Here is a 25063-nt window from a genome sequence, read left to right on the forward strand (position 1 = left end):
CCTTCCTCTGCACAAATTCCAGCTTATCAATTATCCTAATTAAATTGTAGTGCCCAGAACTGGACACAGTTCTCCTGGTCAAGGCAAAATGGAGTGGAACAATTCCTTCTCTTGATCCGGACACTATAATTCTGTTGATTCAGCCTAGAACAGCATTAGCAGTGCAGCTCTCCAGCCAACTAATGTGTACTAAAAGGAAAATGGAAGAGAAATGTTCATAAAATGCATATATTAGTGAATATAATATAGAAATGCAATGTAATAGAGCAAATTGCTTGTAATCCATACAAAGTAAACATGATTCTTAGGGAAATTTCACATTAAACTGCTGATGAATTTTCATGAGGAATTCCCCGCTGCCCCAAAGAATCACATATTTCTACAGAATTGTGAAGAACTGAAAAGAAGATTGGAAAAATGAGAAACTATCAGAAGCTGACGTTAGCAGATTGTCCCCTCTTTATGAATGGCTCACAAATTCAAGGGATTTCCTCTCATACGTTTTTAACAAAGTCTACGATGCTGTCCATTAATACAACTGCAGCAGGGAATGCAAAGATGAATCCTTTGAAGAAGTTTATCATCCCATGAAACCCGTTCTCAACATGGAACCAGCTGACTTTCACCCCATTGTCCTCCAGACGTTTCTTGTACAGCAGTATGTCGTCTCGTACTACGTCGTACTCGCAGCTCACAATTAGGGTTTCAGGAAGCTTCTGGATGACAGAGTCCTCAGCAAAAAGGCAAGAATAGCCTACTAAAGCCTCTTCCAATTGTCTATAGACGTCAGGTTCATAAGGAGCAAGTGGGACTTGTTTGTAGCCTCTCCCCTTAAATCTCTCTGGAATGTTGTCTGGACTCAACGATTTCCCATATTTCATTGAATCTGGCACATGAGAGCCCTTCAGGACCTGGCCTAACAAAGAAGTGTCCTTTCCAATATACTTCAATCCCAAGTAAGCAACGTTTTCCCGGAACAGGATGGGCATTAAACTGTTCTGCTGATAGGAAGGCAGGTTGTAGTCCATAGCCTGTGTTTGTGGATAGATGCGCACTTGAGCCCGTAGCTTTGGAAGGTCTGATCTCTCCACCAATTTCTGGGCAACAATACAAGCATAATTGCCCCCCGCACTGTCCCCACCAATGATGATCTTGGAAGGATCCACCCCATGGGAAGCTGCATTTTGAATTAAGTGTATGGTAGCAGCAAGGCAGTCCTTGTACTGAGCGGGAGGAAGATGCTCAGTAGACAGGCGGTAGCTGTAGAATAAAACAGAATTAAAGAAGTAAGCTTCCAGAATCTTTTCCAAACACATTCATGATCACCTAGAATTAAAAGAAGAGCCTGCTGGATCAGTTGTAGCAGATACAATGCAGGTGACAGCTGGCTTATGCCCTTAAAAAACTGACTTTCCAGCTAGCAAAAGAGTGTAGGGAACGCTGGGGAAGCAGAACCGTGCAGGATTGGATCCAGCTGGTGGAAGACCATTTGCCACTTGCAACTTTCCCTCCTCCTCCTGTTTAGATGCAGGGGGTGTTTCCCAGTCTCTTCCTGATTATACATTTTAAAGCCCTAACTGAACATTAGCCCCACTCCCGGATTGATTCCAGGCTGGATCTGGGTTGGGTGGTCTCCAAGTTAGGGCTGATCTGGAGTCCCTGGTTAGGGGTGCTGTGCAAGGCCTTATGCCCAGTTCATAGTCCCCCCACGGAAGTGAGCATGTTCATGTCTTAAGCACATGAAGCACTGATTTTCAATCACAGAACAGAATGTTGACAGCTTTCGTGGGGAGCCTCTTTGTCCTGCAGGGAATATGGCCAGGGATGCCAGCCTGAAATACAGCAGCATGCTGGGCCCCTACACTCTTTCCCTACAAAAGGCCATGTGGTTGTGTTTACTTACCCAACAGACACAACCACTGAATCACTCTCCTTGGCAATCTTGCTGCAGACATCTTCGTAGAATGCTAGCAAGTTGGGAGGGAAATTCAAAATTGGGAAACAATTATGTGGAAGATATACCTAAAGAAAGGAAGCTGTTTCACAACCCAGGGATGATGCATTCACAGAAGTCCCACTGAAATGCATGGACATAGGTCCCAGCAGAACCCGAAGGATGACACCTTTGGCTTCCATTGCTCTACATCAGGGATCAGCAACCTTTTTCAGCCGTGGGCCGGTCCACCGTCCCTCAGACCATGTGGTGGGCCAGACTTTATGGGGGGGAGGATGAACAAATTCCTATGCCCCACAAATAACCCAGAGATGCATTTTAAATAAGAGCACACATCCTACTCTTGTAAAAACACCAGGCAGACCCCACAAATTACCCAGAGATGCATTTTAAATAAAAGGACATATTCTACTCATGTAAAAACACGCTTATTCCCAGACCGTCAACGGGCCGGATTGAGAAGGTGATTGGACCACATCCAGCCCACAGTCCTTAGGTTGGCTACCCCTGCTCTACATGCTGTGAGACTACAACTCCCAGGAGTCACAGGCAGGAATGAGTGAATCCTTTCTCATTTTTCCACACTTACCTTCCGTTCTCTACCTGCCCAGGGTTTCCAGCAACTGCTAGGCAGAAGCACTGCTGCCTCCAATCTTGCCTTAAAAAGAACATTTTTGCAAAGAAATCTTCCCTTACATAAGATATTGGTACATGCAATATTCACTGACATAAGCCTTTTTATGCATCGTGCACATCCCATTGCTAGAGTGCTGCGTTGTAAGTGTCAGAGACTGACTTTGGGTTCACATATTGCTTCACAAGATGCAAAATAAATAGGTTCCCATATAAAAACAAAATGAATCAAATTACAACCTCCCCCCCCCCAAAAAAAAATATCTCCACCTGGCAGAGTAACAAAGGCTGGCAGTTTGCTGCTTCAGAATGTGGGGGGAGATGCCCTGGAAGAGGTTACTAGAGTAGAGCTCTCAGAGGAATCTTTGCTGCACAGCGAGGGGGGGGGGGAGGATGCCCAAATTCTCCTCGCAGCAGGTGGGAGTGGAAGGTGATAATGTGAAGTAAGGGGGAAAGCGGAAGGACCGTATCTTGTCGCCCTTTGTGCTGTCTGAGAAACGGAAACTCAGACTGAGCACGTCGTATCGGAGAATGACAGGCGTTTGCCACATCCTGTGATTTTGAACTGTAAATAAACGTACATAAATCTTCCAGAGGCTCATTAATTCTTACCGGAGCTGTTTGTCTGTCTGAGATCATTACACACAGATTCACTCAGTTTTTATGTGGGCAATTAGAGTTTTGCTGACATAGTTCAGTTATTAACACATCCTTTTTTCCAGCTTTAGGTCCCTCTGTGACCCCATCACTTGGCGGAGAATGCTGTAAAGGGTACAAGCCATGCACCATTTTTGTAGAAGCAATTACCTTGCCCTGCTTCTTAGTAAAACATTCATCACCCTCAAAAATAAATTCAAAACCAACATTGGTAAGGCACGAAATTGACAATAAAGAAAATTCTAGTTCTTCAACAAACAATACATCCCTCAATTCTGCATCTAGGCATGGCAAATAACACGTACCTATACCTGATATTGGACAATGCCGTCCATCAGCAAGACAAATGCTGTCCTTGCCTTTTGGCAATTTGCTGAGTGCTGCAAAGCAGTCAGGGCTGTTCATTATGATTCTGGCAGAGCCAGAGTCCAAAATGTAGCTGTCTGGAGAAATTGTCTTTTCTTTTCTTGCGGCTGCCGAGACGAAATGCGTCTGCTTTTCTGTCTCATGTGGATCGCTCGCTTTTCCTGGGTTTTTCACACAGCAGTCTTTCTTCATGTGCTCGAGCTTACCACACTGATAGCATTTCTTTGCCAACATGGCACGATCCGTGGAGCGTTCTTCGGTCCCATCTCCTCCTGAGAATCTGGGTTTCTGGTTAGCAGGGCGACTCAAACTCCTCTGGTCTGCCTTCTCACTCAGCTTTTCCACACACTTTTCAGTTTCCTCCTGTAGACGGGTTGTTACATACGCCATCGATAAATCTTGCCTCATGCTTTCAAGAAAGGCTATCACAATATTAAAGCTTGGTGGGAGACTGGATAGCAGGATATAGACTTGATCCAGGTCTGGAAATCTTTTACCTCTCCTTTGCAACTGGAGGAATAACATGGTGCACACCTTCAGAGTGTGTGGTTAAACATCCACCTTCAGGTAGCAAGCACAGTTCTGTACAGTCTCCTAATTAGTCCAATTTTTGAACCAGCACTGTCAGACAGGTGTATCTGACGTAGACGACCCCAATATTCTTTGGCAGAGTCCAAATCTGCAATGTGCAGGACCTGTGGTTCCTCTAGAGCCAACAAAATGTACGCTCTGGCTCTATCATCCTCTTCACGTTCCTGCTCAGAGGGTTGTGGATTCTTTTTTTTTTTTTTGAAATAATATTTATTAAAGTTTCAAAGAATTACAAAAATGAAAATAAAAAGAAAACAGAAAATACAAAATACAAAGAAAAATAAAAAACAATTAAAAACAAATCAGTCTTTCCGTATCTTATCTTTCATTTAGTTGTTTCTCTGACCTCCTCACACCTCCCTTTTTTGTATTCTAATTCAGTTAGTTATTTCAGAAAATCCTTTCCATTTTTGCTTTTATCTTAATAATTTATCTTAATATATTGTATCTTTACATTCTCACCTATTCTTAATCCAATTTCACTTAATTCTATAACATTACTGCTAAAACCACATAACTTCATTCCAGCATCCTTCTAACATTCCTTAATTTTACAATGTTTCTGTAAATAGTCTGTAAATTTCCTCCAATCTTCTTCTACCGACTCTTCTCCCTGGTCTCGGATTCTGCCAGTCATTTCCGCCAGTTCCATGTAGTCCATCAACTTCATCTGCCATTCTTCCCGGGTGGGTAAATCTTGTGTCTTCCAATACTTTGCGATAAGTATTCTTGCTGCTGTTGTTGCATACATAAAAAAAATTCTGTCCTTCTTTGGCACCAATTGGCCGACCATGCCCAGGAGAAAGGCCTCTGGTTTCTTCAAGAAGGTATATTTAAATACCTTTTTCATTTCATTATAGATCATCTCCCAGAAAGCCTTAATCCTTGGGCACGTGCACCAAAGGTAAAAGAATGTACCTTCAGTCTCTTTACATTTCCAACATTTATTATCAGGCAAATGATATATTTTTGCGAGCTTGACAAGTGTCATGTACCACCTGTATATCATTTTCATAATGTTCTCTCTTAAGGCATTACATGCCGTCAACTTCATACCTGTGGTCCATAACTGTTCCCAGTCAGCCAGCGTAATGTTGTGTCCCATATCTTGTGCCCATTTAATCATAGCAGATTTCACAGTTTCATCCTGAGTGTTCCATTTCAACAGCAAGTTATACATTCTTGACAAAGTCTTAGTTTTGGGATCTAACAGTTCTGTTTCCAATTTTGATTTTTCCACCTGGAAGCCAATTTTCTTATCCAAATTGTATGCCTCCATTATTTGATAATAATGAAGCCAATCTCGCAATTTGTTTCTTAATTTTTCAAAGCTCTGCAATTTTATCTCCCTCTTGTTCTAAAATCTCCCAATATTTCGGCCATTTGGCCTCTATATTGAGTTTTTTCTGAGCCTTCGCTTCCATTGGTGACAACCACCTTGGGTTTTTATTTTCAAGCAAGTCCTTATATCTTATCCAGACATTAAAGAGTGCTTTTCTGACAATATGGTTTTTAAACGCTTTATGTGCTTTGACCTTTGTGGATTCAAACCAGTTTCTACACAGTGCCAAAGTCTATCACGTTTTAGAACCAGTTCAAGCTTGAGAGCCCAAGTCAGGTAGTTCTTACCATTCAGACATTCCATCTGGTCAGTGTTGCCAAGATTAATAATAAACTGCGCAGGTTGCTGAGCTGACATGGCTTCTGTTCCTTGCTGCACCGGGTCTGCTTTTTCGGTACGCGGCCTCACCACTGGACCTTCAGTCCCTTCGAGGTCCTCACCAACAGCACCCTGATTCTCCAGCTTTAGCAATTCGCCATCCATAAAACACTGGGTCCCATAACCTGACGTGCAGCGTAAATTAATAATGCAGAGTTTTAAAGAATAAAAGCTTTACTGAGTTAAAATAAACTTCTTCATAAACAACATGGTTCCAAACAGTTTGATTGAGATTACATACTGACTCTGTTCACAGCTGAAGCAGACAGACTCTCACTGAAATCTTACAGAGAGCACAAAAAAGAAACTGGCTGCTAAGTCACATGTCAGAGTGACTCATCAGTTAGCAGTTAGGCCTGAATAACTTTAGTAGGCCCAAATGATTGTGCAGTCCCAGCACTTCCCAGCCTGCTTTGCTGCTTCTGCTCTCATGAGTCTTTGTCACATGACAGTTAACTACACAGCTTTTAGAAGTCATCTGAAGGCTTCCCCTTATAGGGAAGCTTTTAATGTTTAATGTTTTGTTGTGTGTGTGTGTGTGTGTGTGTGTGTGTGTGTGTTTGTTTGTTTGTGTGTGTGTGTGTGTGTGTGTATATGTGTGTGTGTGTGTGTGTGTGTGTGTGTGTGTGTTGGAAGCCACCAAGATTGGCTGGATCCATCCATTCAAATGGATGGAGTTCAAATAATAAAATTATCATGATCATTATTGTTGTTATTATTATTATTAACATTAAGCAATTTAATGTAAGAATATAAGAGTACTCTATCTCATATATTATCTTAAGCATCATGATTGCTCACATCAGTTCACATTTTAATATGGTTCCATTAGACATCTTAAACATGTCCTGACTCTTGCCAAGACATGCGCCAGTTGTACTGTAGAGCAGTTATTCAATACCTGGTGGAGAGTAAAGACCTGGATAAGGTCAATGATGACAGTGGAGCACAGACATAGGTTATACTTACGGAGTGTGCACGCAAAAGTGCATAGGAAAGAAAGGAGGAATGTGAGAAAGAAGGAGTTTTTTATTTAAGAAAGAAAGATTAAAAGGCATGTTCTTTGTAATTTTGCAAAATATACTCATTAATCACCTGAATCTCTGATGTTAATGTTTTATTGTCCTTCCTAGTTTTCAAATGACTGATGATTTGGGTAGATTTTGTTGGTGGGAAGCTTTTATACTAGGGATAACTGGAGCAGATACGCCCCTCCCCCAAACCCAGGTAAATCTATTTCCTTATGCAACAATGGCAGAATGAAAATCATATGCACAGAAATGGTGATATGAGGTAGTACCTACCAAAAAATAAAAGGGCAGCTGAAATTGATAGAATATGTTGAATTGGCAAGTTTGACGTGCAAAATCAGAGATCAGAAAGACCAATTTTAAAGAAGATTGGGAAATTTGTGCAGAATACTCAGTGTAATTTATTTATTAATTTTTTTGCTGAGCACTTTGGGTCAAAAGGAAGTATTTTAAAGCAACTGCTGTTGAGACGTCTCATTTGGAATCTGCTAGACAGAGCCAGACAGAGGACGATTTCATTCTTCTTATTGATCTATCCAGTTCAGTGGAGATTACCTCATTGAAGTCTCCCAACAATATAGTATTATAGTCTATGTAGTCAATATTTCCTCCAATGTATTTCCTCTATGTAATTTCCTCTATTTATATTTCCTGTAATTTTTTGTAAAGGTCTGCTTTCTTTTTGTTTTGGCGCATATATGCCGACTATGATTATTTTTTCTCCTTCTATTTGTACTTGTATTCCTACTATTCTTCCTTCATTATCTTTAAATATTTGTTGTGTACTATATTTGTTTTTGACATATATAACAACTCCCCTCTTCTTTTCCACATCTGAGGAAATGAATTCATTCCCCAATTTTTTATTCTTTAAAACTCTATTGTGTTTCCATGTTACGTGTATTTCTTGTAAACAGATTATGTCTATGCTTTTTTTAAATAACTCATATTCATATTTTTTTTGCTTTATTATTCATGCCATTAACATTCCATGATATAATTTTAATTGTCATTTTGATTTATTTAATTAAATACAATTTTATTTTATTGTTTAAACTTAAATATCTGCCTCTTCTCCCTCTTGTTCTTGTTTATCCTCTTCACTTTCCTGTTCCCCTCCCTCCATCTTCCCCAACTCCTTATATCTTCTCCCAAATTTCTGCATTTCTTGTACTGTCTTAATTTTAAATTTTTTGACTTTAGAATAAAATGACACACCTTCTGGATGCTCCCATTGGAACTTTATTTTCTTAGCTGTTTTTTTTTTCTAATTCTTTGTAAACATTTCTCTTGCGTAAAAAACGATTGGGAATATCCTTAAACACCACAATTGTTTTCCTATCTATAATCAATTGTTTTTCTCGGCTCTTCCTCAGAATAGTATTCCTCACTTCTGGTGAGTTAAAGATTGCTAAACAATCTCCAGGGTATTTCTTTTTATTTTATTTTTTGGTCTTGCTTGGACCAAGGTGACTTTTATTCTGAAAACATTAGTCACCATGTAATCTAGCAATTTCTGTGATAAGTCTTTCTCTCACATTCTCCCCATCTTTCTCTGGAAGTCCGTGAGATTTCAAGTTCTGTGCTTTTTGGTTCATTTCAAGAAAGGCTAGATTGTCTAATGTATTTTCTTGTGTTTTTGAAAGTTCTTCTATTTGCCCTTTCATTCTTTCCCCTTCTTCTTTTGTTTTCCCTCATTTCTATTTGCATTTTTTCCGATTGTTCCTCTACTGTTTGTATTTTTACTTTCAATTCATTCATTTGTCCTGATAAAACTGAAGCCACTTCCAATGACTTTTCCCTAATATTTTTTTCACTTTCCTTTACTTCTCTCTTGATTTCTCTTATTTCTGCCAATATTTCTGCAAAATCTCCCTCCCCTTCTATCTCAGCTATCTCTCCTGTTGTTGTTATTTTTGCTGTCTTACTCATGTTTCTTTAATTAATAATTTTTCCCCCAAGATGCAGTTCCACTAACTTCCTTTTTTTACCCTGTTTGCCGAGACACTTATTTTCTCTGCTATTCCCTCATTCACTACAGGGTATCTCTATCTCTCCTACTTCCTCTTTTATCACACACAGTCGTACACAATGATAGTCTAAATTTCCTCTCTTAATAAGCAACTTAACTCAAACAAGTATACAATCAAATACCTCATATAGTCAATATCTGTCAGAATGCATTCCATTTATAACAACACCTTGCGTTTCCCCAGACCTCAGTCCCCCTCCTATTCATTTCACAATGTTAACGGAAAAATCCGAGGGCTCCCTTGGACAAAAACCAAGACACCAACCAGGATTACTTTGAGCAAGACAGCAGCCTGTAGGCTTGGCCTTTATTGATCTGTTGCAACAGGGTGCTCCCCTCACCTGCAGGAGAGAGGAGGGACCCAGAAAAATGGTGTGCAAGGCCTTTTAAAGACTTTTGAAATTGCCACCCTGTAGATCAAGACCACCCCTAGAAACATCATACATACATCACAGAAGGAGTGTAACCTAAGACCACCCCTCAGATACATCACACCTACATTACAGAAAAGGCGGTCTAAAACAGAAATTTGAATATTGTTTTTCTCCTGCTGTTGTTTATCTCCTGTCTGGCAGGTTATTTGATTGGATTGCCTGGGGAGCCTGGCCACTCTTTCGTAGTGATAAATATTTAGTTCCTGGGCCATGTCACAGGCTCACACCCTATTCAAACACAGACGTACCCTTAAGACAGGATTTGTGAAGGAAAAGACAATGGGGAGTTTGACCTTGCAGAGAAAACATTTGCTCAGTTTAGGAATCAAAATGGTTCCAGGTTGGCCTTCCTGTGCTGATCTATGTATGTGCTTGGTTGGTACACTTATGAACATTGCCATATATCTAAGACCATAAAATTCCTATCACAACAATCAGCTTCGTCGTTCTACACAGCATCACATAGTCGCAAACAATAGGAGAGAAGTAGCAGTTCTAATTCCTCCTCTGTTGCCACGTAGGGAAGGTTGCAAAATGTTTCAAATCGCTCAAGTCCCATACTTGTAAATGTTGAGAAGTAAAGTGCAAACATTGTCTCTGAGCTCTCTACAATCCAAAACCTCCAGTAACGTCCAGTAGCCGTGTTGTTACAATATTGTTACAGTATTACAATGGGTGTGTACATTCAATGGTGTTTCCAACCTGGTATTCCCAAAAGCGCCTTAACGGTACATACAAAGTTCTGAGTGTCATGTGACAAAGACACATGAGAGCAGAAGCAGCAAGGGGCCACCAGGTGGCGCGTTGGAAGATGGCCGACAATAACATCTCTCTGACCCATACGAGGTAATTAAGGGGCTGCTATGGGAAGTATGCAGCCTTCCTACCCCCCCCAGGAGGTGGGGGGCCCTGTCTTGCCAGCGGTGTTCACAATGCACCCCCTGATCCGAGAGATGGGGGTGCCGAACACTTGGCATGAGCCCTCGGTGAAGTCAGATCTTCCTGACGCCGATTCCAATTAGCGCGTGCTGGTTGCTTCAGCTTGGAATTATAATTGGAAACATACGATTGGAAATGAAACTGAAGCACATACATCAAGTAAAGCTCGACAGATAAGACTGCTGATTAATGGATCTCTGTGACCGGGAGTGACGGATGGATAAGTAAATCTTCTGATGAATCACCACTAGGAGACTGTAGGTTTGGAACAAAGGGGGGGTGGAGGAAAAAACCCTTTTTTTCTTTGCATGATGTGATATTAATAATCCTTCACCCCAGAAAGAAATAAGATTGTCGCGTTTTTACTAATCATAAGCAGGATTTTAAGAACTGTGTGGGATGGATTACAACAGGAGAGAAGACTGGTGAACGGTGAGAAAGAGGACAATTTTTATGACGCAGTTAAAAAATGGCGTCTCGCCAAGACAGGCTTGCCAGAGAAATAAGGACAGGGGGAGGAGGATCAGGATCGTTCGAAAGAGAAGGAGTGTTGGAATGCAAGTTTGACCTGACAGAGCCCCCTGATTTATTTGATTTACTTGGCTAGGCTGAGAAAAAATAAAGGACAGACAGAAGATTAACTTTGTTTATGGAAGCGTTGAGCAGAGGCTGTCCCTGAGCGATATGGCCTTTGAAGAGTACAAAACCCACACAGAGACGCCAGCTTTCAGTCTGCTTGTGAGAATCATCAGAGATCGCAAAGAAAGGAACATATGATAACAACAAGATGAGAAAGAAAGTAATAAAGGACTATCCGGATCGAACTGGATAGAACTGTCTAATTAAAGCAGCAAAATAAGTGATGCCTGGAGTTATCCGGAATTTTGGACTCGTGCAGAGCTTGATGTATGGGTACCCTCAACAAAATTTAAAATTTGGCTGTATAATTTGGAACTAATGTGATTTGAATAATGTGATGTGATTGGCCTGTTAATAAAAATTATTTTTTAAAAAAAGAGAGCAGAAGCAGCAAAGCAGGCTGGGAAGTGCTGCGAATGCACAATCATTTGGGCCTACTAAAGTTATTCAGGCCTAACTACTAACTGTTGAGTCACTCCGACATGTGACTTAGTAGCCAGATTCTCTTTTGTGCTCTCTGTAAGATGTGAGAGTCTGTCTGCTTCAGCTATGAACAGAGTCTGTAGGTGTAATGGTTTTAGGGGTTGCTCGTGCGTAAGTTACCGCCACTCTAGGCTAGGTTGCCTGGTTAAACCTTTTCTGTCTGGACAGCCATTCACTTCGTGGCTGTTCAGTCGCTAGCAGAATCCGTCAGTGGGCGTTTCTTGAACTTCTTCAAGCAAAGAAGTTCTTTGATGCCAAGTCTACGCCTACTTTCCCTGCGCGGAAGTCTTCTGCGCAGGGTGGTTGTGGGTAGCGGAGGACCCGTGCTCTCCCCGCTGGTCTCTGGTGAGGAGTCCTGGAGCCCCCTCGCCGATTCCCCCATCTGCCCCCCTTTATCCCTGGTGTTACGTTGATTTCCTTCCCCAGCCAATGAGTTGCCTCTCTCCCTGCTGGGCCCTTCTCCAGCATCGCTTGGGAGCCTTGCCTCCGCCTCTCGCTCCGATGTCAGTTCCCTGACATCCACCTCCCCCCCAGGACCCCCTCCACCCCCGGCCCGACCTTTTGACCCAACTTCGTCCCTTTCCTCGGCCGACGATGCAGGGAATCCCCGGAAGGAGCTGTCGCCATCCTCTGAGGATTCAAAACCCGCTTCCCACCCACTCCGATCTCTTCCCGCAGGGTGGGCCTCCCAGTCTGATTCCTCTTCCTCTGACGCCTCTCCTCCCTCCTCTTCGGAGGCAGGAAAACCCACAAAATCCTCTTAATCGTCTGTGTTTCCAAATTGCTCCTCCCAGAATCTCGCTAGTGGTTTAGGTTTATCTGGGAACAGGCTGTGGAACTCCTCCACAAGATACCTGTCATTGATAGCCTCCGCGGGAACCCACGTGTTTTCTGACCCGGGTTCTCCCTCCCAAGCTACCAAGTACTCCACCTGGCACCCTCGCCACCTTGAATTGAGTATTTCCATGGCTTGGTTGTGGTGTTCCCTCTCCTCTACCTGCGGGTGTGTGGTGACTTCTCCCTCTCGCCCTGGGAATTCCCGCCCCTCCCTGTAAGGTGAGAGTAGGGACCTATGGAACACCGGGTGTATCTTCATGCTGTCCGGCAACTTGAGCTTGAATGCCACAGGGTTCTGAGTGTCATGTGACAAAGACACATGAGAGCAGAAGCAGCAAGGGGCCATCAGGTGGCGCGTTGGAAGATGGCCGACAATAACATCTCTCTGACCCATACGAGGTAATTAAGGGGCTGCTATGGGCAGTATGCAGCCTTCCTACCCCCCAGGAGGTGGGGGGCCCTGTCTTGCCAGCGGTGTTCACAATGCACCCCCTGATCCGAGAGCTAGGGGTGCCGAACACTTGGCATGAGCCCTCGGTGAAGTCAGATCTTCCTGACGCCGATTCCAATTAGCGCGTGCTGGTTGCTTCAGCTTGGAATTATAATTGGAAACATACGATTGGAAATGAAACTGAAGCACATACATCAAGTAAAGCTCGACAGATAAGACTGCTGATTAATGGATCTCTGTGACCGGGAGTGACGGATGGATAAGTAAATCTTCTGATGAATCACCACTAGGAGACTGTAGGTTTGGAACAAAGGGGGGGTGGAGGAAAAAACCCTTTTTTTCTTTGCATGAAGTGATATTAATAATCCTCTCCCCATCATCAGCAAAGTCATCATGCTGCAGTTCCAAAGCGTACTCTATTTCCATTCGGAACGCGTTGTAGTCCTGGGGCTTCCCCCCAAACTTGTGTACCAGTCCCGGTACCTTCCTTGCGATGGGGGTGGGTCTGACCTTGGCATCCTGAGTTCGCCGTTCGTCCAGCCGCGCCGTCAGGAGAGCCACATGCTGTTCCAAATCTCGGTTCCTCTCCACCAGATTTTGCACTCCAGCTGCTCGCTCCGTGGCACCGGCTTCTCCGGTTTGACTCATTATGCTGCCCTGCCTGTCGCTGTGCACAAGCAACGTCAGTGACTGACGGATTGCTGTAATGGTTTTAGGGGTTGCTCGTGTGTAAGTTACTGCCACTCTAGGCTAGGTTGCCTGGTTAAACCTTTTCTGTCTGGACAGCCATTCACTTCGTGGCTGTTCAGTCGCTAGCAGAATCCGTCAGTGGGCGTTTCTTGAACTTCTTTCAGCAAAGAAGTTCTTCGACGCAAAGTCTACGCCTACTTTCCCTGCGCGGAAGTCTTCTGCGCAGGGTGGGTGTGGGTAGCGGAGGACCCGTGCTCTCCCCGCTGGTCTCCGGCGAGGAGTCCTGGAGCCCCCTCGCCGATTCCCCCATCTGCCCCCCTTTATCCCTGGTGTTACGTTGATTTCCTTCCCCAGCCGATGAGTTGCCTCTCTCCCTGCTGGGCCCTTCTCCAGCATCGCTTGGTAGCCTTGCCTCCGCCTCTCACTCCGATGTCAGTTCCCTGACAGTAGGTAATCTCAGTCAAACTGTTTGGAACCATGTTGTTTATGAAGAAGTTTATTTTAATTCAGTAAAGATTTTATTCTTTAAAACTCTGCATTATTAATTTACGCTGCGCATCACTGAGTTTCTCACAAATGTACTGAGTTTCACGGGTATTTGTAACACTGTCCTATATCTCCCAATTAAATTTATTTGTTTAGCTTTATTTTGTCTCTTTAGCCCTTCTAGGAGCTGAGACTCTTTTCCTTCTTGTTACTCAGCAGACTTTCTTTTTAAAACGCTGACTCACGCATACCGATTTTTTCCCTTGCGTCATTTTCTCCACCAGCGTCAGGAAGGATTTCCTTAGCTCCCAAATTGTTATAACTCTCCCCTGTACCTCCTTATTCTTTTGCTTCTGTTCTGCTTTTTCTTTTGTTTTGGGGTGTGGGGGTTTAATCTTCAGCCTCGGAATGCTTTCCCGCTTCACCTTTCGGAGCCTGTGGCATCGCTTTGCAGGTCAGAATGGATCCTAGCATTTGTATCTTCAATCCTGCGTCCTTGCTGAACCTTGACAGGTCCGGTGTGCACACAGGAGAGACGCCTCTGAACACAGCCAGCCCCCCAGCACCGAGGATTTAACTCCTCGGGTTATAAGGTTCACTGTTGCCCTAGCGTAACCTCTTTTTGCCTCTCAAAGCTCAGGACCTCTCCAGAGAGTTGATCCTGCACTCCTTCAAATGGTGGCGGTAAAACTGGAAGTCCAGAGCCCATGACTTGAATATCCTGGGTCTTAGGTAGGAATAGGACTCATGTCGGAAGCCTTGGAAATCTTGGGCCAGGAAGTGCACACAACTCCCACCATTCCTGACTATTGGGTTAAGCTGTGTGGTGATGTTTTGAACTTCAGTCAACAAACACCCACGGCATGTAAAATTGAAGAGCTTTACATGCAGCTGGATGGTTCGGTGACTGGACTAGAAATTCCTGAATAGGGCAACACAAATTGTGCCAACCTGACCCATAAAATTGTTCTTGGTATTCTGATGGATATCACATCTACATGGAAGTCTGTGTTCTAATTGTGAAACAGTTCATCAACCAACCTACAACCGGCTGTGTATAGATACCACTGGTGGAGTTAAACAGCAGCAAATGCTGACAGTTTAGGCTCAGTGTTTGCGTCTCACTCTTTGGAACGGAGAAATGGAGCTTCTTCAGAGCCTGCTGCTGGGGTTGATTGGAGTTATAGGGATTCCTTTCCTGTCTCTTCTCTCCTGGGCGATTTACTATGATCTTTCCAAGAGTGAAATTCCACCTGGATTTGACAGTCCATTAAAGCTTCGAGGTCTTCACTGTCTTGCCATAATGGCATTCACTGCGGTAAGTTGGGGACTGGATGAGCCATTAGTTGAGCCAGCAGGTCCTTCTTATGTTCTTATGGGAAAGGTGATTAAGAAATGTATTATTATTATTATTATTAGATTTAATAATACGTATCTGTTGGCACCAGGCAAAAACATTTCTATATCTTTTAAAGGTGTTATTGGTGTGCTTTGTTCTTGCTTTCATTGTGTATTTTGCGTTTTTATCTTAATTTTTTTTGCTGTGAACCACCCTGAGATCATTTCATAAAGGGCAGTATATTTAATGAATAATAATAACAGTTTATATATTTAGATTATTCAAATACTGCTTAATCCAACATGCATAATGAATTCACTTGATGATGATGCGATGAAGATATTATCACATTCAACAAGGGCTTCCTTTCAGCCTATAGAAAGACACACATAGAGAGAAATAAATTATTCACACAAAGCCATGTTTTCTTTACAACATGGTTTCTTCAGCAACATTGCCTCATAGGCAAGCAAGGAGATTGTGGATTGTTTCTCCAAAGCTTAGCTTGTTTCCCAGCTTCTTTTGCCTCTGTATCTTGGTGGGTGTTTGGGTTGGGGTGACCAATTCTAAGCTGACCAATTGAAATTAATGGACTTGGCTAACATGTGCTCATTCATTTCCATGGGTCTACTTTAAATAGGACTTATTTGGATACCACCTATTGTGAATAGGTTGCAAATGTGGGCACTATTTTCATGAGACTTTTCCTTTGCCCAACAGGGGAAGTGTCTTGAACTGCTGGGTGTCTGCAGACAGGTTGCCGTTATCCGCTTCCTCCAGAATTTCTGGAATCCAAGAGCGGATCCCAGCCTCTCTGCCAAAGATCTGCATTTCGACGGGGTGCCTGTGAGGGTTTATCAGCCCAAAACACCATCTGCTGGCCCAAGGAAAGGATTTGTGTTCTTCCATGGAGGTGCTGGGATGGTTGGGAGCATCGGTAAGAGACTAAAGCTGTGAGCCTATGAACACTTACCTAGAGGCAAGCCCCATTGAACTCAAATAAGCCGATGTAGAATCCTAGAAATGGTGTGAAACCTCTATTGTCAAACCTCCAGTCAAAGAGAGTCCGCCACCTCCCAAGCGAGGCGGTTCCCTGTCAAACAACTCTTACCATCAGAAAGGTGTTCCTAATGTTTAGTTGGAATCTCCTTTCTGGGTAGAAGTGCTTCAGATATCATTGGAAGAGAGGTTTACAGGGCTGAAATACAAGAGTGTTGGTGGTAGTTCCTGAAGAGTCAAGGGGCACACATGTGCTTTGGATTTGCATTTGTTAAGTTATGGACATGGACCCTCTTGTTGTCATGGCTTCCCAGATCCTACGTCTCTAGTTGTCAATGGTCAGGGAACCGGGGAGCTGCACTCCAGCAAGCAGCCCCTGGGGGAGGGACAGATGCCCCCCACTGCTGATACTGACTCATTCCTTTCATAAAATTCATATAACACTTGATTTCATAGAACCTCAAATAGGTTCACAAATATGTATCTAATAGGTTGCTGTTCCTGATTGCTCTGCTTACCAACCCAGCCACCCTCCCACCCCTGGCCACCCCCTCATTTTCACCTGACCAAATCCCACACTCACCCACCACACCCACATGTGCTAATTTATACATAGCGATAATTAATACATAGGTCAACTTTCCGAAACCCGTAACCCGAAACTGGACCTCCGCCAGGTTTCCATCTCAGAAAACCAATCACAATTTTACAAGTTGGCAAATAGCAGTGCCACTTTCAGAAACACAAAGCAACAAACTCCTTATCAGAGTTCCCCAAATTGCCTGCCATCACGCCCGAAATTTCCCCATGCAGGTGAGCAGAGTGCTGTTGCAGCCAGGCTCTCTTTGTGGGCTTCCTGCTGACACCTGGTTGGCCTTGGGGAGAACACAAGGCTGGGCTGGCTGGGCCTTTGGCCTAATCCAGAATGGCTCTTTCCCATCTCTTAGGGACAATATGAGTGGTTGAGAGAACTGGACTTGCACCAGGTTTCGTCTCGCAAGACCAATTGCAATGTAACAGGTTGGCAGTTAACAAGTCCCATTCAGTAGCCTTCCATTGCAACAGCCTATGAAGCAGGAACTGTGGGAGGAAGGAAGGCTAGGATCAAGTTACACATGAAGAAATTGGGAGTCAGGATACTGGTGACACAACCTCTTGCAAGAGCTTGCTATTGCTACAGACATTCATATTTGGGGGAATAGGGGCACCTGTGCCCCTCCAAGATCTTGCTTCCTGGAATACAACTCCCATGCTCCCTCACTTCAACGGCTAGACAGATTTCTTCTAAGGTGGAATTTGGGAGTTTCTTACAACAAGTTTCTTTTTCCTGTTTTTCCTGTCTCTGAAAATTGCAATAGGTTTGCAAATATGAATACAAACGATAACATGTTAAGTAAATGAAAGCTTGCAATTCATGGATCTGTGTGTAATGATCTCAGGCAGACAAACAGCTCCGGTAAGAATTAATGAGCCTCTGGAAGATTTATGTGGCAAACACCTGTCATTCTCCGATACGACGTGCTCAGTCTGAGTTTCCGTTTCTCAGACAGCACAAAGGGAGACAAGATCCGGTCCTTCCCCTTTCCCCCTTACTTAGCATTTTCACATTCTCCTCCATCCTGCTGTGAGGAGAATTTGGGCATCCTCCCCTCCCCCCTCGCTGTGCAGCAAAGATTCCTCTGAGAGCTCTACTCTAGTAACCTCTTCCAGGGCATCTCCCCCCACATTCTGAAGCAGCAAACTGCCAGCCTTTGTTACTCTGCCAGGTGGAGATATTTTTTTTTGGGGGGGGAGGTTGTAATTTGATTCATTTTGTTTTTATATGGGAACCTATTTATTTTGCATCTTGTGAAGCAATATGTGAACCCAAAGTCAGTCTCTGACACTTACAACGCAGCACTCTAGCAATGGGATGTGCACGATGCATAAAAAGGCTTATGTCAGTGAATATTGCATGTACCAATATCTTATGTAAGGGAAGATTTCTTTGCAAAAATGTTCTTTTTAAGGCAAGATTGGAGGCAGCAGTGCTTCTGCCTAGCAGTTGCTGGAAACCCTGGGCAGGTAGAGAACGGAAGGTAAGTGTGGAAAAATGAGAAAGGATTCATACATTCCTGCCTGTGACTCCTGGGAGCTGCAGTCTTACAGCATGTAGAGCAGGGGTAGCCAACCTAAGGACTGTGGGCTGGATGTAGCCCAACCACCTTCTCAATCCGGCCCGTTGAAGGTCTGGGAATAAGCGTGTTTTTACATGAGTAGAATGTGTCCTTTTATTTAAAATGCATCTCTAGGTTATTTGTGGGGTCTGCCTGGTGTTTTTACAAGAGTAGGATGTGTGCTTTCATTTAAAATGTATCTCTGGGTTTTTTTTGTGGGGCATAGGAATTCATTAATCCCCCCCCCCCATATAATCTGGGCCACCACATGGTCTGTGGGATGGTGGACCGGCCCACGGCTGAAAAAGGTTGCTGACCCCTCATGTAGAGCAATGGAAGCCAAAGGTATCTTCCACATAATTGCTTTCCAATTTTGAATTTCCCTCCCAACTTGCTAGCATTCTACGAAGATGTCTGCAGCAAGATTGCCAAGGAGAGTGATTCAGTGGTTGTGTCTGTTGGGTAAGTAAACACAACCCCATGGCCTTTCATAGGGAAAGCGTGTAGGGGCCCAGCATGCTGCTGTATTTCAGGCTGGCATCCCTGGCCATATTCCCTGCAGGACAAAGAGGCTCCCCATGAAAGCTGTCAACATTCTGTTCTATGATTGAAAATCAGTGCTTCAGGTGCTTAAGACATGAACACGCTCGCTTCCGTGGGGGGACTATGAACTGGGCATAAGGCCTTGCACAGCACCCCTAACCAGGGCCTCCAGATCAGCCTCAACTTGGAGACCACCCAACCCAGATCCAGCCTGGAATCAATCCGGGAGTGGGGCTAATGTTCAGTTAGGGCTTTTAAACATATAATCAGGAAGAGACTGGGAAACGCCCCCTGCATCTAAACAGGAGGAGGAGGGAAAGTTGCAACTGGCAAATGGTCTTCCACCAGCTGGATGCAAGCCTGCAGGGTTCTGCTTCCCCAGCGTTCCCTACACTCTTTTGCTAGCTGGTAAAGTCAGTTTTTTAAGGGCATAAGCCAGCTGACTTTCACCTGCATTATATCTGCTATAACTGATCCAGCAGGCTCTTCTTTTAATTCTATGTGATCATGAATGTGTTTGGAAAAGATTCTGGAAGTTTACCTCTTTGCTTCTCTTTTATTCTGCAGCTACCGCCTGTCTCCTGAGCATCTTCCTCCCGCTCAGTACAAGGACTGCCTTGCTGCTACCATACACTTAATTCAAAATGCAGCTTCCCATGGGGTGGATCCTTCCAAGATCATCGTTAGTGGGGACAGTGCGGGGGGCAATTATGCTTGTATTGTTGCCCAGAAATTGGTGGAGAGATCAGACCTTCCAAAGCTACAAGCTCAAGTGCTCATCTATCCTAATACACAGGTTATGGACTTCAACCTGCCTTCCTATCAGCAGAACAGTTTAATGCCCATCCTGTTCCGGGAAAGTGTTGCTTACTTGGGATTGAAGTATATTGGAAAAGACACTTCTTTGTTAGGCCAGGTCCTGAAGGGCTCTCATGTGCCAGATTCAATGAGGCTGAAATATGGGAAGTGGGTGAGTCCAGACAACCTTCCACAGAGATTTAAGGGGAGAGGCTACAAACAAGTCCCACTTGCTCCTTATGAACCTGATGTCTATAGGCAATTGGAAGAGGCTTTAGTAGGCTATTCTTGCCTTTTTGCTGAGGACTCTGTCATCCAGAAGCTTCCTGAAACCCTAATTGTGAGCTGCGAGTACGACGTAGTACGAGACGATATACTGCTGTACAAGAAACGTCTGGAGGACAATGGGGTGAAAGTCAGCTGGTTCCATGTTGAGAACGGGTTTCATGGGTTGATAAACTTCTTCAAAGGATTCATCTTTGCATTCCCTGCTGCAGTTGAATTAATGGACAGCATCGTAGACTTTGTTAAAAACTTATGAGAGGAAATCCCTTGAATTTGTGAGTCATTCATAAAGAGGGGACAATCTGCCAACGTCAATTTCTGATAGTTTCTCATTTTTCCAATCTTCTTTTCAGTTCTTCACAATTCTGTAGAAATATGTGGTTCTTTGGGGCAGCGGGGAATTCCTCATGAAAATTCATCAGCAGTTTAATGTGAAATTCCCCTAAGAAACATGTTTACTTTGTATGGACTACAAGCAATTTGTTCTATTATATTGGTTTTCTATATTATATTCACTAATATATGCATTTTATGAACATTTCCTCTTCCATTTTCCTTTTAGTACACATTCGTTACCTGGAAATCTGCACTGCTAATGCTGTTCTAGGCTGAATCAACAGAATTATAGTGTCCGGATCAAGAGAAGTAATAGTTCCACTCCATTTTGCCTTGACCAGGAGAACTGTGTCCAGTTCTGGGCACTACAATTTAATTAGGATAATTGATAAGCTGAGGAAGGAGAATGGGCTGATCAAGGGTCTGGAAACCAGGGTGGCAGCAAACACTACACAAAAGTCAGTAGAGGCAATTAGAATAAGATCTATGATTTGATCAACTTTCGAAGATTCCTCTGCTTAAAAAATATATCAAAGGAAAGCCTCTTAGTTCACATATTTTATCGATTCTGTCATTTGTATTGATGTAAACCTCCAAAAGTGGGCCACCTTGGGCCACCAGAACTGCCTGGTGACTAATAGCATGGTCTTATGCTGCCCAAAATGGCCGGCTGTGGGGTTGTCATGGAGCTGCCTAAGTATTTTGGCCCTCAATGCCTCTCCTGGTGCATACCGTGCCCCTTTGTAGTACAAGAGCCCTCCTTTTTCCTCAACCCCCCCATTTCCCCCCTTTCCATCGCTGAACTTCCTAATTTAGTTGGAGCAAACTCATCGTGTCTGGTGAACCCAACCAGATTTTGCTCCCCTACCAGTGCTCCCTCACACAACCATCGGTCTTCTGGGAACATGGGCCTGGCCACAGGAGGTCCTTCCCATTCCATTTTCTGGAAAGTGCATCCGCCCTCACATTCCCCTCCCTCCAGGAACGTATTGTATCTCAAAGTGATACTGTGAGAATGTCTGCGACCACCGGACCTTTCTCTGGTTGAGCACACGCGCTGTCCGTCAGTATTCCAGGTTCTTGTGGTTCGTTCGGACCTGGATCTGGTACTGCGCCCCAATCAAAAAATGTCTCCACTGCCAAAAGGCTGCATAAATCGCCAGCAATTCTTTGTCATAAACAGTGTAATGTTGCTCTGACTTGCTCAGTTTCCTGGAGAAAAACGCACAAGGTCTGCAGTCCTCCCCTGACCCTTGTTGCAACAGTACTGCTCCGATGGCCCGGTCTGAAGCGTCCGTCTCCACTCTCAGTGACTTCCCAGGATCCACGTGCAGGAGCTGCTCCTCAGAGGCAAAAGCCTTCTTTAACATTTCAAAGGACTGCTGCGCTTCCTTGGTCCACGCAAACTTCTTCTTGCCGCTGAGACAATCCGTTATGGGTGCTGTCAAGTGAGCAAAGTTCTTGATGAACTTCCTGTAGAAGTTGTGGAAACCTAGGAACCTCTGCACATCCTTCTTTGTTTTGGGGCTCTTCCATTCCAGCACTGCTTTCACCTTCTCCGGGTCCATGGCCACCCCTTGTCTGACAGTCGGTACCCCAGGAACTCCACCTCTCGAGCATGGAATTAGCATTTCTCCAGCTTGACCTACAAATGATGCTTCTTCAATCTCTCTAGCACCTGCCTGACATCTTTCACGTGCTGTGCTTCATTTTCAGAGAAGATCAAAAGGTCATCCAAAAAGGCCACGCAATTCTTGTACAGCAGGGGCCCCAACACGTGGTGCATAAAGGCTTGAAAGCAGGCGGATCTCGATTGCAAATCCAAATGGCATGACGAGATACTCAAACGCCCTCAGGGGAGTGAACATGGTCGTCTTCCATTCGTCCCCCTCTCTCACTCTAATCAGATTGTACGCTCCCCTTAGGTCCAGTTTGACAAAAAAATTCCCCTGCCTCGCACGCGTCAAAACATCGTCAATTCTGGGCATGGGAAAGGCTACGGGTTCAGTTACCTTGTTCAAGAGGCGATAATCCACTACAAGGCGATGCTGATTCGTCGTTTTCTTGTCCACAAAGAATACTGGGCCCCCCCTACTGCCTTCGATTCCCTTATTGAAACCCCTCTTTAAGTTCTTGTCAATTAACTGCCTCAACTCTTGCACCTCCTGGTCGGACATGGAATACAGCTTACCCACCGGCAACTGGGCCCCCGAAAGCAGGTTGATTTGGCAGTCATAGGGCCTGTGGGGGGGGCAGCTTGTCAGCCTCTCTCTTGCTGAATACCTCCTTCAAATCTTCATATTGTGGTGGCACGCACCCCTTCTCCTCCAGAGTCACCCCAGCAACCCTGGCCATAGTCATTCTTGGTTCCTTTCCCCCCAGGCAGTGTTCCAAGCAGTGAGCCGACCCAAAGGCGAGGGAACGTTGATGCCACAACATCACTGGGTCATGGAGTGCCAACCAACTCATTCCTAGTATGATGGGGGGTCCTGCCAGTGTGGCCACATGAAAGGCAATGGTTTCCGCATGCCTAGAAACCCTCATCCTCATCGGGGGTGTCTGGTGTGTCACCCCCCCCCCGTAGCTCCCTGCCATCAATGGTGGTCACTTGCAAGGGGAAATCCGTATTTTCAATGACATATTTCCCTGACTTCCCCACACCTCCCCTTCTTATATTCCAATTCAAATTGTTAGTTCAACAAGTTCTTATCCCCAATTTTTAACCTTTTTATATTTAGTTCATTTTAAAGAAAAAACCAATTTTAACTTATAAACATCCATATTTATACATCAGTACTCATTCTTAAAACCTTTTTCTAAAGTCGACCCAAATTCCCTTCCACGAATTCCCCAATTTTCTTACTAATAACAAAACAAAATTAAAAACAAACAAAAACAAATTATAGTTATACACCCTTTGGATTCCCAAACCCCACCACCCCCTTTCCTGGTTTTGATCCCCAACAGATGTCCATCAGTCTTAATCTACTATCAGCCTGGAGACCTCACATCCGAGGCTCTTAATTCTCTCTCAATTCCTCTCTGCCGGTTTTTTTGATAGTCTTTAGTATTAAACACCAGATCTCGGAGAAGCTCTGTCCCCATAAAGTCCATGTTTCTTCCAGCCAGACCTCCATACTTAAAAGTGGAGCCCAAATCTTGTTTCTTACTCCTTTTAAGTCCAATTGTCCCGAAAGCTCCAACTTCCACCTTGATCAAATTTGTAATCCATAGGTCTTCAGATCTCCACATAAGGAGATCTCTCCATTCTTCAATCTCCAATTCAACCCAGATTTTCATCATCCAGTAATTGTTTTCCTTTGTAACCATCATGTCAGACCTCTGGCTCGATTTAACCATCATTTCAGGCCTCTGGCTCTCCTTTGTCATCTGCAAAATTACAGCTCCTCCTTCCTTTTCTTCAGAAACAACATATGTCTCCTTCTCCACACTCTCAAAACTCTCAAGTTTCTCTTTTTGTCCGGCTGCATGGGCTTCCTGAGTCAAATCCTTATCAAATTCAATGATATTATTTACTGTTAAGTTCAGAGTTGCAACATTTGTAGCCAAAACATCCATTTGGCCTTGTAACTTTCCCAAGAGAACGAAAGCTCTGTCCAGCCCAGCTTGAATTTTCCTTCCTCCAGCCATTCTTGTAATGTCCCAAATCCCCCTCTAGAGGGATTTTGGTAACTTAGTATTCTTTCCAGTTCAAATCCAAAAGTCAAGTTAGTTTGTGTCAGTTCTTCCTTGTTTTCAACAAAATATAACCAAATTGCAACAAATATCTCCAGCAGAGGCAGCAGAAACAAAGTTCTCTTTTTCCTTCTTGACAGCTAATTTTGACAGCTGTCAAACTCTTCTATATCTCCTCAACAGGCTCTCTCACAGATCACTCCCGGGTCCGGGGGGGGGGTGGCACTTCAGCTCTCAAAATTAGCTCTTATCCTCCGATACGGTTATTTATGCTTATACTGCCAAATCGTGAAATTAATATCTTTTACCCAATAAAAAAGAAGAAATTCTCTCGACCTTAGTTAACTAGTCCTTGCTTTAAATTGTTTACAAGATGGGGAGGCGGACTTCCTGTTTGCACCTTCCCCGATCGTGCCAGATTCAACAAAAAAAAAATTTCCTTTACAAGTCCAATTTCCGTACTACTCACGGGTTGTTACTTTTAGAGTCCAATTGTTCACAAGAAGAAGTCAGCGCTCTCCGACCATGGCATGCGGCTTCACTCCGCAGGAGGAGCAGTCGACTCTCAGCACCGTGCCGCTCACCCCGTCCCCCGCTCCGAAGCCTTTAAAAAGGCTCCTTCGCAGGTCGGGGGGGCGCAAATGGTGCCCGCCGAGTCACCAGGTTCACAGGCTTCTGCGCCTGTGATTTCTGAGGGTTCCTGTGTCGCCGCAGCGGCCAGACCCAGCTCCTGCGCAGCCGATTCCCTCCAGAGCTCGGAGGGAATCCGCCATTAGCCGATCGCGCTAACCCGGAAGTCCACCTTTTGGCTGCTTTCCAGTCCCTCCCCTCTTTCTTTCTGAACTCACCGGTGTTTGAAAACTCGCGTGCGCAGGCTCCATCAATTTCCATTGGCTCTGCTGCCGGCAGACTGTAGGAAGTCCCTGTAGGCATCTCAGGAATGCGGTTGCCGTGGAACCGCTCTCCTC

General features: G+C 44.2%; 2 protein-coding genes across 2 annotated transcripts; one reads left to right on the forward strand and one right to left on the reverse strand.

The window, feature by feature from the left end:
- Positions 1 to 262: 262 nt before the first annotated feature.
- Positions 263 to 1365, reverse strand: LOC310768015 (arylacetamide deacetylase-like 4). Its single transcript, XM_083625703.1, has one exon. The coding sequence runs from the start codon at positions 1314 to 1316 to the stop codon at positions 495 to 497; it is 822 nt and encodes a 273-aa protein (XP_083481829.1). The 5' UTR covers positions 1317 to 1365; the 3' UTR covers positions 263 to 494.
- A 13244-nt stretch (positions 1366 to 14609) lies between these two features.
- LOC310769457 (arylacetamide deacetylase-like 3) lies at positions 14610 to 20551 on the forward strand. Its single transcript, XM_083628852.1, has 4 exons — positions 14610 to 15261; positions 16003 to 16219; positions 18836 to 18899; positions 19548 to 20551. The coding sequence occupies exons 1-4, from the start codon at positions 15085 to 15087 to the stop codon at positions 20317 to 20319; spliced, it is 1230 nt and encodes a 409-aa protein (XP_083484978.1). The 5' UTR covers positions 14610 to 15084; the 3' UTR covers positions 20320 to 20551.
- Positions 20552 to 25063: the final 4512 nt, after the last annotated feature.

This window comes from Podarcis filfolensis, assembly GCF_964270895.1.
Source record: "Podarcis filfolensis genome assembly, chromosome: 8".
In the NCBI taxonomy this organism is placed as follows: Eukaryota; Metazoa; Chordata; class Lepidosauria; order Squamata; family Lacertidae; genus Podarcis; species Podarcis filfolensis.